The sequence below is a fragment of the Coturnix japonica genome, chromosome 8 (assembly GCF_001577835.2).
Source record: "Coturnix japonica isolate 7356 chromosome 8, Coturnix japonica 2.1, whole genome shotgun sequence".
Classification (NCBI taxonomy): domain Eukaryota; kingdom Metazoa; phylum Chordata; class Aves; order Galliformes; family Phasianidae; genus Coturnix; species Coturnix japonica.
This window is the reverse complement of record NC_029523.1, coordinates 16,437,247-16,451,777: the sequence shown is the minus strand read 5'-3', so window position 1 is coordinate 16,451,777 and position 14,531 is coordinate 16,437,247. Positions and strand designations below refer to the sequence as shown.

The 14,531-nt window shown below is 37.0% G+C and overlaps 1 protein-coding gene across 1 annotated transcript in view; it reads right to left on the bottom strand.

The window, feature by feature from the left end:
- Positions 1 to 109: 109 nt before the first annotated feature.
- LOC107317574 (vitellogenin-1) overlaps positions 110 to 14,531 on the bottom strand; it is a 44,111-nt gene continuing 29,689 nt past the window's right edge. Inside the window, exons 22-35 of the mRNA XM_032446247.1 lie at positions 13,988 to 14,157; positions 12,529 to 13,308; positions 12,392 to 12,448; positions 11,374 to 11,607; positions 10,163 to 10,369; positions 9,126 to 9,268; positions 8,463 to 8,601; positions 7,115 to 7,253; positions 6,207 to 6,393; positions 5,710 to 5,807; positions 5,035 to 5,129; positions 4,770 to 4,929; positions 3,418 to 3,579; positions 110 to 427 (exon numbers count right to left, since the gene is read on the bottom strand). Coding sequence (XP_032302138.1) covers positions 309 to 427; positions 3,418 to 3,579; positions 4,770 to 4,929; positions 5,035 to 5,129; positions 5,710 to 5,807; positions 6,207 to 6,393; positions 7,115 to 7,253; positions 8,463 to 8,601; positions 9,126 to 9,268; positions 10,163 to 10,369; positions 11,374 to 11,607; positions 12,392 to 12,448; positions 12,529 to 13,308; positions 13,988 to 14,157 — 2,690 coding nt within the window. The 3' untranslated portion in view covers positions 110 to 308. The remainder of the gene's footprint in view (positions 428 to 3,417; positions 3,580 to 4,769; positions 4,930 to 5,034; positions 5,130 to 5,709; positions 5,808 to 6,206; positions 6,394 to 7,114; positions 7,254 to 8,462; positions 8,602 to 9,125; positions 9,269 to 10,162; positions 10,370 to 11,373; positions 11,608 to 12,391; positions 12,449 to 12,528; positions 13,309 to 13,987; positions 14,158 to 14,531) is intronic.

Genomic DNA, 14,531 nt, shown 5'->3' with positions numbered 1-14,531 from the left:
GACTGCTATAATTATATTTCAGATAAAAAGAAGCAGAATTTCTGGATAATATTATAGTTGGTCTGATTGTTTTGTTGATAGAGAAAAATAAAGAGGGAGACCGCATGAATACTTATTTAATGAACAACATATTTATTAAGCTGTGCAGACTGTACATAATGCATTTGACTTTGGATGCAATAGAGAAAGCTTACTTTCTTCAAGCACATTTCTTAATATTTTATTACAGCTATCACATTCCTTCTTATCTGTCCAGCTATTCAATTATTTCTGTAATATGTCTATAGCACAACACTAAAGAATTTTGCTTAACTGCAGTCACCAGTGCAGGTACAATCAATGTCAGCATCCACAGACTCCACAACATCCTCAGATGCAGATTTCTTATCGCTGCTTCTCTGCCATTCCAGCAGGCTTACAGCAGTATCTGTCAGAAGCGAGAAGCTATTGTTAACGAACATCAAGCAAATTATTACATTTCAAGGAAATCCTGTTTTGATGGCTGCCAACTCCCTCATCAAGTAAAGAAAGAAATCCTGCCCCCACAACTGACATCTCACTGACTCATTGACTTGGAGCAGGATTTTCATCCATGATACAATTACTATAATAATTCCCTAAAACCAAAATGAATAATATTTCATGAAGTAAAATGACAACAGGCAGGAGCCAGTAAAAGTGCTGGAGGTAACCACTTTCTAAGTAAGACCACCACGTCCCGATATACATCAGCAATCTCTTTTAATGTTATTGCTGCATATCAGTGCATATTTCAGCTGACTATTTGTTGAAGTTCATCCTGAAGTATAAGCCCTTTGGAGAATTTTCAGAGGTTCATAAACTTCTAATTAAAGTTTCCCATATATTGTGAAATCTGGCAGAGCATTGTCAGTTGCAGTATTAACCTTACCACACTGCTTTATCAACAGCAGCTTGAATAAGCCATATCCCTTAATGCTGGAATAATCTAAATGGAATAATAATACTCATCCTCCCAATAAATATTCTTAGATAGTTGGAGGTTTATCGTTCCATCTGGAAGAATATTAGGACATCCATTTAGATTAAGTTTGCATAATGAGAATGGGTAAAGCTTTCATAATTTTACTTCCATTTATTTATTTTTTTTTTTCATCCCTCAGTTGGACAATACATTTAAGACATGCCATCTTTCATCACAGAAAAATCTGGAGACTGCTGTGTTTAGGCTATATTGGTCACTTATCTCCTGAAATGCTGACACTCTCCTTGGCTGAATTACTGTTCAACCCAGGCACAGTTATTTTTTTCATAATTATCTAGATGCCAAATATTTCCCAGAAAGGTGCTTGAGGTGTTTATTTTTTAAAGTATGTCATATTTCCAAGCTGTGAAATGGCATCTGCTATAGAAGTCTGAAATCTGCTATAGAAGTCTGAGTTCTATTTTTTTTATAAGCATTGATTCTTGTGACACATGAGGCTAAGCTGTGGGTCTATCCATGTTGATATCCATGTAGGAAATAGTTCCTTGGGCAAACTGGATTGTGGCTGAAAGCTATCATCCATATGGACAGGACTGGTGGCATGTTTGACATGCAAACGGACACATGGACTTAAGCTAGGTATAAAGTCTGCCTCAGTCAAGAACATAAGACTATAAGCTCACTGATTTGAGGACGGGCTAGTCTGTACCCCTGAACTTCATTTTATCCTTTCCTCACTGGTGACAGTGAAGCGGTCCCTGTCTTTTGATGCTATAGATTATCAAGTCTGAGTTCTCGTACAAAGAGCTGAGGAGAAGTTTTTGTTCTGTGCATACAAATACATGTTCACTGCTTGGGAAGGATGGGGATTTTATTTATGCTTCTCCTCCAAATCATTGAACAAAGAAATAAAAAGACTAAATTACAAGGGTTAGCCTTGTATTCCTACTGATCTCTTGCTTGAGAAAAAACAATCATCATGGTTTAAAAAAAAAGAAAGAAAGCTCACATGGCAACCATTCCCCTTCCTCCTTTTCTTCCCCCTCCTTTTCCAGATAGATTAAATAAAGTCCTTGATTAGGAGTGTTGTTAGCACACTTCCCAGCCTCTGGTTCAGTAAATGAACCAGAGAAGCCTGCAGTTGCTGTAAAAGTAGCACTGGCTGTGACAACTAACTTTTTTTTTTTTTTTTTTTTTTTCTTTTCTTTTCCTAACACGTTTTTGTGAAGGAATGAGACAACTTCATTATAGTCTAATATTCTGAGGCACTGAGTGGCCTGGGTTGATGACATTTCAGAGATATAGACTTGGATGCAAAAAAGAAATCTGTGAAACATGGATATGACAAGGTTTGGGAAGTGTGTTTTTTGTTGTTGCTGAAAGTGTTCTTTTCATAAAAGGATTCATCTATTCACTTCTCAGGGAACTGTCAGAAAACTATTAGCATTTTTTTGCGGTACCTGTTAAATTGACTCATAGAATGTTGACTATTATAAAAAGATACTCATTCCTTTTGTGGGCTGAATCAGCACATGGAAGACATTAATAACATGAGCAAAAAGTGTGAAGTTCTAGATAGATGTTTTAAATCAGAAATATAATAGTGATTCTCTTTAGTATTACTCAATATAGAAATTCATTGGTTTCAGTGAAACTACACTGCATCATCCCTGCTGTGGTTTTGGCTAATAATGGTTAGCATGGAAAACAGATCAATTTAGCAGATACTCTCAAGCGGTGATTTCTGTCTATGATATCTATGTACTGAGTGATCCATTAGAAGACTTAGGAAGGAATGTACCAGAAATATCTACAGATTCAAGTCTGGATTCTCAAGTGTATATAGCTGTGTTTTGTAATCATGCATTACATTCATGGTAAATTTGTATAAGTAAGTGAAAGGAGAAAAAGACTCAGTATTTTTAAAAATCTGGGGTACACGATTGTGTATATAAAGTACCTTTGAAAAACAAACCAATTTTGGGAGCAATCTAGAGAACATTTCAGCAGTGTGTTTTTTGCTGATGTATTGCATAGTGGCGTAGCATGGCAGCCTAATCACAGCAGTCATGTCACACTACTTGACTGACTTTCAATTGCCTTGCTTGCCCTGGACTACACAAAATTGCAGGCTGTAATGTGCATAAAAGGACTTACTGTTGCTTATCAAAACTTTATGGAGATCCTGAAAATGTGAAAAAAAGTTTATTGATCTCTTCTGCCCCTTTTACCACCTCAGTTTTCCTCAGATGACGCTACCTGTCATCGTCTAAACTAGCTCTTAGCTGTCCAGTACTGTCAATGTTTATAGCAAATAGTAATGGGATTAAAAACAGCAGCTCAGAGAGGAGCTGGAGCCATGCAGTTCTGTGTGTGGCTGTTCTGTGTTTTGTTCTTTCGAGTGTTCTGACAGAGCTCCTACAGTATGTGACACAGAAAGAAAAATGTCTTACTTTTTGGGAAACAGTGGAAGCCAACCTTAACGGAAGTTTTTTCAGTTGGAGTACAGTCTTTCATACATTTCAGTACCGGGTCAACAGAGTAGCATGTAGATTCCTCTCCATCAATAGTAGGATTTCGATTCAGCTTCACATAACTGCGCTGCAGTTTGCACCCTAAGAGGAAAAAGAAAGGTAGTTAAAATTGTAGAAATAAATCCCAATCGATCCTTGCAATAATAAAGGTCCATATTTTCTCTTCAGCTTTTATTAAAACACAGGTCCCTGACAAACCATTTTCACAGTAGCAAGGTTATCGAGATAGGATGATAATAAGTTGGGGGACTGAAGAGAGATTCTGTAAGGGGAGCTATATTTAAAATCTAATTGCACAATATAACCCAAATGGAACTGTGTATACTCAGTTTTTAGAACCATATAATACACAGAAAATAACCTCTCATATCTGGAAGCTATTAAGAATAGATACTGCAGGCACAATGGCTACTTCATTGCATTAGGAAAAATGTCAACTGTAGTGAGTGGGTAGGAAAAAAAAAGGCAGCATTTATATAATAACATCAAGGATAATTTTTGTATTGGATGATTTTTATAATGCTGTAATTATCTCACTAGAAAGGTATAATGAAACTTAACAGGATCCCAGCTATGACTCTGTTTCCTGACATACAGATAAGAACAAGTCTGCTGCCACTGAAGTCAAGGAGAAAGCAACCATTAACTTCAACAAAGTTGTCTCAGGTCCAAGGTAAATGGAGATGTACAAAACAAAACTGTGTTGATGTTATGGGAGACCATCATTATTCTTCCAGCTCCATGTGAGAGGAAGCTTTTACTTTAGTAGTATTTCTAAATATTTCCCTAAAATTGCACCCTCAGATGATGCAGAAGAAAAACAAATTTTGTGGACTCTGAAAATCTGCGTATACTTCAGATTTGACCTACTGCATTCATAGTATGCAGTTTGTTTCATTAAATTAAGCCTACGGACAGCGGCTACAACTGAGTTGTCTCAGCAGTAAAAATCAAACTGACTTCAGTTAGGTCAGTTTAGGTCTGAGCTTGCCTCTCGAAGAAATAAGCTATTTACTGTAAGAAATTATGTTAGAATCAATTATTTAACATTGAAGTGCACATGAGACAAAGACTTGCTGTATTGTATAATCTCTGTGTTCACAGGCAGTATTTTAAAAAGTCAGTGGTTAATGAAGTTAAAATGTATATATACTGCTGTTGTCATTTTAAGTAAAATACTGCTTTTAAAAGAAAAAATCTTTCCAGCTATTGGCAGAGAAAACCTGAAATTGTATTCTCTCCAAGCATAAATTGTTTTCAGATCTACTCACCACCAGAGCAGGTTTCTTCTAGCAGTACCCATGAATGAACAAAAGCAGAACAGCTGTGTGCCAGCTTATGATTTGGCATTAGGAGTTCATTGTGCTTTTCTCTGTCATTATTTCCACAGACTCCACAGGTCTTTCCTCTCATCCATGAAGCAACAGTAACCTGTAAAACAGTGCATCTTTTTAGTGAGTACTGAAGTGATGATCTGCTACATTTGCATGGCACTAAACAGAAGGAAGACAGTAACTTTGAAAGAAAGCACCATACCTTAAGGATCTCACCATCAAACTTCACATTCTTCAGACCATGTGTTGGAGCTTCCACAATAACTGTTGTTCCATTCTTATAAATTTTAATATTGTCTGCAAAAAGATATCTAATCATAATTTTAAAGTAATGGAGAAAATGAGTAGCACAAAGTACATTTTCCTTCACAGTTTCCATTATTCTGCTGAAGTCAGAAGGTTTGGAATTGTTGATGTTTTGTTTTGTAAGAGATCAAAAAGAGAAGAAACATTCAATTCATTTGTGAAAACATTCTACCATGGTTTCCTGTAGTTGGAACTTACTTCTGTATCCAGTCTATTAAATCTTGAAATGAAAATGACATTGGTGGTTCTCCAGACAAATATCTAGCCCGAAGTATGTTAACTGTGACTATAACAAGTACACTTTCTGTAAACAAGCACCAGTCTTGGACATAAGCCCTTTCTTATACTGCTTTACCTCTCAGTTATAGCAAGGAAAATTAAGCATGTAACTGCTATGGGAAACACAGAATTATTAAGCAATACAAATACTGAGATGATCTTTAGTTTTTCTTTGAATTAATCCCATTTGTGTTTTCTTAACATTGTGATGTTTCTGTGAAGCTTATTAAAAACAGTCTTAAAGATGCTTTGTTTCTGAATGAGTCCTAGAGTTGTGGGTATGAAAGCTCACCTTTTTCATACTCAGAAACTCCACTGTCTGATAGTACTGATTCTTTATTGCATGTCACGAGCAGAGATGAATCTGCTGCAGGACAGATTGTGATGTTCCTATAAGGAAAAAAAAAGAAGAAACTAGTGGTGAATTTAAAATGTAAGGTTGAAATATTTGTGACCAAAGCTATCAGGGAGCTAATTTGGTCATTTGGATTGTGAATGAGTGACTGAGCTGCTTTCATTTCAAAATGCAAAATGTATTGGAACTTTGAGTGCTGAGATTCAGCCTCTGCAAAAAAGACACTGTGGGAACTCACGGAGCAGGTTATAAGATCCTGACTGTGACACTGAGTATGAGGAAAATGAAATCTAAGACTGTCAGATGAGGATTCTGTAAATCCTCACACATGTGACTGTAAACTAGTTGCATCCAAACTAGGCATCTCCATTCCAAGACTAACTCCCTGAAGTTCTGTATCTCATTTTTAAGCCTTCAGAGTAAACCACACTTACGCTGAACTTGTATTTATGTGAATCTCTCTTGACAAAGACTGGTGATCAACTTTTCTTGCAGTAATGATGAATTTTGGATGTTCAGTACAATCTTGGGCCACTATCACATTGCAGCTTTTATTGAAAGAACATGAGAAGCTCATGCGATCGAATGTTTTGAAATCTCCCTTGCTGACTTCACATGTGGCTGCAAAACAAAACCAGAAAAGAAATGGCGGATGTGACAATGGCATAGTGTATTGCTGCAAAGTACTAAAGGCCGCCTCTGTGTGACTGGACTGCACAGTAGATAGAAAAGAACTTCAGCATCTTCTTTGCAGAATCTTTTAATGTTGCCAGAGTCTGTAAGAATAGGATTTCACAATTGCTAACAGATGTAGACTATATTAGTATTGACTTTGTTGACATGCTAAAAGCAAACCTTTAGACAGTATAGTTACTAAAACTTACTTACTAATGTCTTCAGATACTAAAAGTAGCAACCATTACAGAAATTAGTTCACATTTCCCACAGAAGTGTTAGACACCAATCACTTAAAACTTCTATGATTTTTTTTTTTTAATAAAATAATAAACATGGCAGAAATTTAATTATTTGTCTTACACCCATCAGATGATGCCTCTCAACACAGAGATGGCACCTTCTTAGAAGGGGCAAAAGATGATGTCTATGGCTTGGTGGTAGAAATGATTCTTGAACTCAGAAGATTTACATCAGTTTGAAGTCTCTTCATCCACCTGCTAGTAAATGTACTTCTATGTACATTTCTCAAATGTACTTGAGAAAGCAGAGTTGGAGACACTAAGCTTCCCTCTAGAAGACCAATATGGGAAAAGTCCCAGTTGTCTCAGAGGATGGATCTACAAACATCGCTTTCTCATAAGACAATCATATAAGTAGTACTTACATTGATCTTCTTGTGCTATTTGTGAAGCTATTTCAGGAAGGAAATTCCAGGCAGTGATATCTCTAGTCTCATATGATGAAGATGATGGCCCTAAGGGCAAAGTGAATGGCACGCGGAGTCCCTGATAGTAAAGCGTTACCTGAAAAAGTAGAAATGAAAAAAACATTAAGATATATTGAGCCATATTGCTTGTGATATCACTGCAAAGAGACAAACAAAAAAGACATCCTGGAAAAATATCTTGAAGGTAGATACACAATTGCAGTTGTGTTAGTCTTTCTAGGATATGCCCCAAACCCAGGTTTTTCTTAGCAGTTACTCTCTCTTCTGGTCTAAATTCCTGACTTTTATGAGAAATTGTTAGGAACAGTAGAAAGTAACCTATTTAGATGAAGTTTAAATGATAATTGTGTGACTTTTGAAAAAATGATTGAAAAAATTAAGTAACTAATCTGATGGATGTGTTTGTCAAAGTGAGCAGCATCCATTAAAGGCTGAAAAATGTCACGATGTGCCACTCTGGTAAGATTTCTTATTTTTGTAGATATAGAAGACATTTACCAAGGGCATCAACTTAATGCCTAATGTTCCTACTCCTTCATTATCATGTAATAAAGATCCTGCAATTCTGAAGCACAGCAGAAGGTTAAAGACACACTAATTTCTCTGTTTATGAATAGCGAGCTGTTATTAATTTACTACAGACCCATAGGGGAAAACTTTCAAAGCAGTGCACAGGGATTTGGTGGACAAGGACCAATTAATCAGTGGGATTCTGCAGATCCAGCCTGTGCAAGCTGCTCTGAGACTGTAACTAACTGCTTCAGTTTAGTTAAAGCTGAGTTAAAGCCACAGAATTATCTGTGGCTGTTTTAACTTGCTCAGACCTGTCTCACAGAGTGCAGTCAACTGCAGCTGTGGGACTGAAGCACAAACATCATTAGATGCTGCACTTGGCTGCTGCAGAGTGCAAGATGTTCTCAGGGTCTCCATTATCTGCTCTCAGGCCCATATACATCTCACAGAACTGTCACATAGGGTAAAAAAATGCTGTAAGCATAGAGCAGTCATATTTGAAGCAGCCTGGGCCTGGGCTTAACTACTGTTCTCAGCATGGAAATAAAGTATTTCAATATAGATTTTTCTGCTTTTGCTTGTTGTCCTATTTCACCAAGGCAGTACAAAATCAAAGATTACATATTTCAATACTCATGTTATCAGGTATATAACAACTCCTCTAAAATATATGATTAACTTTTAAAATTTATTATTTATTTATTTTTAAATACATAAGTATGAAAACAAGTAAGTTGAAAATCCACATAGACAAAGAAAAATTGACACATACCCCAGGAGCTTTAATTACTGTATCGATTGTTCGTGGAGATGTTGCAGCTGCCCGTACAATAAGTTCACGAGATGGGTTTCTCTGATGTGCCTCTGAGAAGCCCAACACAAGTGCCGCACCAGGAATGTACTGCATAAATCTAGAGATAAATAAGATGTGACAAACTCAGCTCCACGAGCAAAGACAGGTATTAGAGGGTGAGGATTGCTGGCATTTCTGAAAAAATTGGAGGAAAATAAGGGAAAACTGAGAAGTCAAAGTACTTTGGCTAAAACAAAATGTTTAATTTTATTTTAAGGAAATGTGTTGTTTTTATTTTTTATCATTTTAACAGTTTTTTGTTTGTTTGTTTGTTTGTTTGTTTTTTAATACTGAATAGAAAGACATTTCAAAACAAAGAGGCATTTTGAACTGAAATATCCAATCATTTAATAAGGGAAATTAAATTAAGCACGTCAAATTTTAAATAATTGAAGGATGCCCTTTAATATGAAGCATGTGGGGGAACTAGAATACATTCAAAGAATACTCTTGTGCCTCTGAACTTGTGTTTTCTCAAAAAATATCTGTTCAAAAAATCATTCAGTTCTTTCAGTGCATTTATAATGGCAACTAATGTAGAAAAAGGCAACACAATAGTTAAGGAAAAAGCAAACTACATACGCTGTGCTTGTCTTTTTTATCCAGGAAGGAACATTTCCCCATTGCACCTTCAGCTGCACGGCTGGCTTCCTTGCCAGTTGGCCTGTGGTAGCCAAGGCTGCTATCCTGTAGTCTCGGCACTCCTTGCCCCATTTCATTCTAGCCTTTATGGACAGGAAAACAGACACCCAAATTTCAGAAAAGAATCATAGAAACATCATTAGTAATTCCAAAATAAAATATTTTCTTCTTTCCTGAAACTTCACATTGATCCTTTGTTTCCATGGCTTTCACTCTAGATAGGCTAAGGCTTGCTATAATTTCCTGAGATTTCCTTAAACTTGGTAAGATAATGATCAGTATATATTTTGTTCTAGAAGAAGATTGGACTAAAATGTCTATTAGTCTTCTGCAGTACTTCCTGTATTGAACCTCTACATTTTGAATTCTGAAATAATGGGATGAATTAGTTAATTGTTGCTGCAAAAAATATAAATTTATAGATAGTCATCCAAAGACTTGTTTCCTTTATAGGCGCACTGGAAGCACAGCACAGGAAGGAGTGGAAAAAATTTTATCATTTTCTCAGGTTTCAACCCATTATCTAACCTTAATTTTTCTGTTATCTCATATAAATCACAAGAAATAGAATGTTTCAGATGCCTTTGAGTAATTGATCTTATGAAACGAGTTATAGAGAGAAAAACGGTTTGATTCCCAGAAAAGCAAACTTGAATGATAAATAATAAGTAGGTAGAAATATTTTCAAACTTTTAAAATAATTCTATAAATACCATTTTGATGCATCTTGAAAATAAAAATTTTGGGGGGAGTAAGATTTTGAAGTGGCTGTTTTTTGTTTTGTGTTTGCTTTTGTTGTGATTCAAAAGGAGAGTGAAATCTATGAACGTTTTCTGATTTCTTAATGAAATTGGAGCACATTCAAAATATTTATCTATGCCCTGTTTGGACTTTCTAATCAGCAGGTGCACTGTGCTTATTTAAAAAACCGTGGGCCTTTTAAATGTCTTGCTTGGCAAAGCTGCCTGTGTACTTACCTGTGCTTTCAGAGGCAGTATTACAGCATCAGCACATGCTTTCCAATTGGTTTCAGCCAGCTGAACCACAACTAGTTGCACATCAACTTTGGCAGCATCGGAACGAACATATGCTGTAGCTTGATAACCTTGATTTTTGTTGTCACTTCTTACTGCCTGTGCCACAATCGTAATGCCAGGTGGAATTACGTCTCCCAGGAAGTTGCGCTGAAAAACAACCCCCAGCCATCTGTGCTTAAGTATTTCAGTGTATTCACTGGAGAGCCTACAGTCCGGATTACGTATGCCAATAGCAAGTAGAATCCTCCACCTTTCAGCAGTTTAGTTTATGGTACATCTTATCTTTATCTCCAGTAATTAAGAATAATTTTGATTTCAGTCTTAGTTATTTCATTAACAAGATAAATTTTCAAGGATGCAATTGTTTTCATACAAGATCATCCAAGATTCTTCTATCTATCTTTTTACACTTAAGATTTTGTGCATTATTGTGATATTCAGAACAACTGTCTACATACATATTGGATATCAACATACAGTTATACACATGCATAGTGTATTCTACCATACGATTGCTTCTTCAAACAAATTATTCTGAAATTCTTTGTGGTGGCAGAGTTCCCATAGACATTTTCTGCCTTTGCAGAACTACCTGGTACTCAGCACGGTTCTGGAATACCAAGTGTGTATTAAAGATAAGGATGATCACTGCCTTATGGGACTTTCCTAATCAGTAATAACTGTGGGCATTATGATTTTATTTACACTCAGCATGCACTCACAACCACTAGGAGGAATTAAGTTGGTGGGTTTTGGTTTTCTTGTTTTGTTTTGTTTATTATTGGTTCTTTAAATAAACCTTAAATCCCTCTAACTTGCATTTTTACCTAGATTCTAAGTTTTTTAACTTAGGAAAATCTGGAGTTTCATAAGAAAAAAGAACTATTTTCCCCCTTTAATTTATATCCCATCTCCTTTTATTTTCTTCAATCATTTTCTGACTCAGGCTTTCACGTACAGCTAATGCCTTTAGAAATGAAGGACAATGTAATACAGAAATCAATAAACAAAACTCCAAGGTAAAAGGAATTTGGAAACAATATTTTTACAGGGGGAAAATGAACCTCAGTGCAGTGTAAGTTTCAGTTTACAAACTTGACTACTTCCTGGTGCTGCCTGTCTAAGCAGGTCTGCGGCTTCTGAGATACTACCTCATGCGTCAGGCTGGATCCATGTCTGTGGTGAGTGCTGGCTCCTCTGCTTGTGGGGCTTCTCTTTGAGCTGTGGGCACCCTTTTCCACATGATGGTGACTGCTGCTACTGCTACTGGAACTGCTCGTGTGGCTTTTCCTGCTGCTGCTGTCACTGCTGCTGCTGTTGCTGTGGCTGCTTCCAGACTCAGAGGAAGATGACGATGAGCTGCTTGAAGTCCTGTGGCCTGAATGCTATGAAACACAAATAAGTTAAAAATGCTATAGCCTCTAATTTTAGTGTAGACATCAAAATCAGAGCTATAAGCCTCCTTGTGCAGGCAACTTAGACATAGACAGCATGTGATTTTTATCACGAAGCAGACATGAAATTTGGTTAGGATGTGCTTTATATCCACCTGTACCTCTCTGCAAATAGGAATGCCATGCATACAGTGATTGTAAATGGTGACATTGTATTGTCAAGCTCTAATGTCAGACAAAACTAAACTTGAACTTAATAAGTGATTATTTAGAAAATATATTGAAAAAAAAGATAATATTTAATTAAAAACACTACAAATCATCTTTCTCTTTCATAAGCAGCACTCATAACTTTGTAGGTGACACCTACAAAATTTGTCATCCTTAGATGTACTTAACATACTTCTGTGCAGTAATGCATACTGAACCTGGCTTCTGACACAGAATGATTTTGACTGCCCCAAATAATACAGAAGCAGTTAATACTGCTGGAAGGCCCTGCTATTTTATAATTCTCTAATGGTCTTTGTTAGCTGAGTATTTTACAGCATCTAGCTGAAAGATATCCTTACAAAAAGGCTGCTAGAACTGCAACAGAGGGATGCAGTACAATAGTTAGGATTTTAGTAATAATTATTCTTATTTTGTCAGTAGTGAGTGATATTATTAGACAATATGGAATGGTCAAGTGAAATGAACCAAAGCCTTCCAGCAATATGCTTGATTGTATCAGCTCCAGCCACCATAGCAATGTGCAATTGAATTAGGCACCTACCCAATGGGTGTGATCAGACCTGAAGTGGAGCCGGTATACTTTTGGCAGGTATGTTTCCTGCAAAATTCCAAAAGAAAGCTATTACCTACTCAGTGAAGATCACCTCCTAGTAGAAGTCAAAGCATTAAAAATGTTACCCATTCATTAGAAATGTCGTAACTACTGTGACTGTTAAATGGGGACTTGACACGTTTAGTCTCAGCTTGTCTGTCCTGTTTCCACTGGCGATGGGAAACACCAGAGCTTTCACTGCTGCTGCTGGTGCTACCGCTGGTGCTCCTGCTGTTGCTGCTGGCTCTTCTGCTGCTACTGCTGCTACTCTGTGTTTTTTGTTTCTGCTCATGGACACTTCTCTCTCCTTCAGCTGCGCTGGCATGTGGAAATGATGTGGTCTTGGACTGCTGCTTAGCCTTCTGCCTTGTACCAGATGCTTTGCTACTACTGCTGCTACTGCCCTTGCTATTGCTTTTGCTACTACTACTGCTGCTGCCTTTGCTGTTGCTACTGCTGCTACCACTATTGGTTTTGCTACTGCTGCTACTGCTTTTGCTCTTGCTGCTGCTGCTACTACTGCTTTTGCTGCTACTACTACTGCTGCGGCTACTGCTACTACTGCTGCTGCTGCTACTACTGCTACTATCACTGCTGCTGCTGCTGCTGCTACTACTGCTACTATCACTGCTACTGCTGCTGCTGCTACTACTGCTGCTGCTGCTACTACTACTTCTACTGCTGTCCCCAAATGGGTAGAATTTCTTTTCTTTGGTTTTGGATCGCCTTGACTTCAGATTAATTTGAGTGCCTCCTTGCGATGCTCTGTTGTCAGAGTCACTGCTGGAGGGGGAGTTCGTTGTACTCTCAGCGCTCTCACTGATGCTGCTGGCACTGGATGAGGAGCTTCTGGAATTTCTTGTTGCCTAGTAGATTGGAGATCATTATGAAAACCATTAGAAACCATTGGAAATAAATAGAAAACTATTTTTCTATGTCTCTACAGAAAAATAGATACAGAGAGCTATCAATCTCTCTGCTGCCTTAAAAGGCAAGATATAAGCCTGAGATAGCATCCTTTGCAATAAGGATAGCATCCTTTGCAATAAGGATAGCATACATTGCAATAAGGTCAACACATAATAATGTACCAACAACACAAATAAGTAAAACAATACTCCAAATCCCCATGTAGATACTGTTGATCATACAGTTATATGTGACTAGTGTTAGTAGTGATATGGCTGTAACTGTGATTACCTCAGAGGAGTATGGGTATATAGGAAGGTGTCATACATTTCTGACAGTTGTAGTAACTGAAAGGTGCTAGCTACCATCTGGACCCACAACATCTATTTTGTATCTTTCATGACTTATTGTCAGAGAAGCCTACCAAACCAACATGCTCTCCCTAAAGTCCTTTACCATATTTACTGCAAAAGTAAATGAATTCAATCAAAAGACCCACAGAAAGCCTTGTGTACCCCAAAGCTTGGCTTGATTTTCCAACTCTTGTTTACTGTCTAAAAGGGGAGGGTATTTAGTAAAAGAAATAGAAGTAACAAAGCTTCCCACAAGCCTAGAAGGGGGTTTTTGCAGCAGTACCTGGTTATCACTGTCATCAAGGATTTTTTTCACTCTTTTGATTGCTCCTTTGCTGGAAGATGCTTGTGCCTCTGGATCTTCAAATGTTACCAAACGTACCATTTTTGTAGGAGCTTGATCTCCTGCCTGAATTGTGACTTGTATTTTTTCAATAGGTACATCTGTGTAGACTGAAATTTCACAACAATTAGTATTATTGTTAATAGTAGTAATTGAATAATAGAATAAGCCATTTTTATTTGCTATTATTTGTTGAAATGTTTGTGAATTGAGTAACTTTTAAAAACTATTTCAGCAAGAGCTAAAATACATACTAGCAATAATAAAATTTAGAACCTCTTCGTGTCAATAAACAAAATAATCTGTTTAAGATTCAAATCTAGTGAACTGGATTTCTTAGCTAGATAACACTACAGGAGGGTGAGTTAGGCATCAGAAATTAAGGCTTTCCTCTTGAGTTATAAAGAATGGCCCAATAGTTATGCCAGACCTAAATTCAATGGCCTGCTGTGTTTTAAATTTTTATGATCATGGATTAAGACAT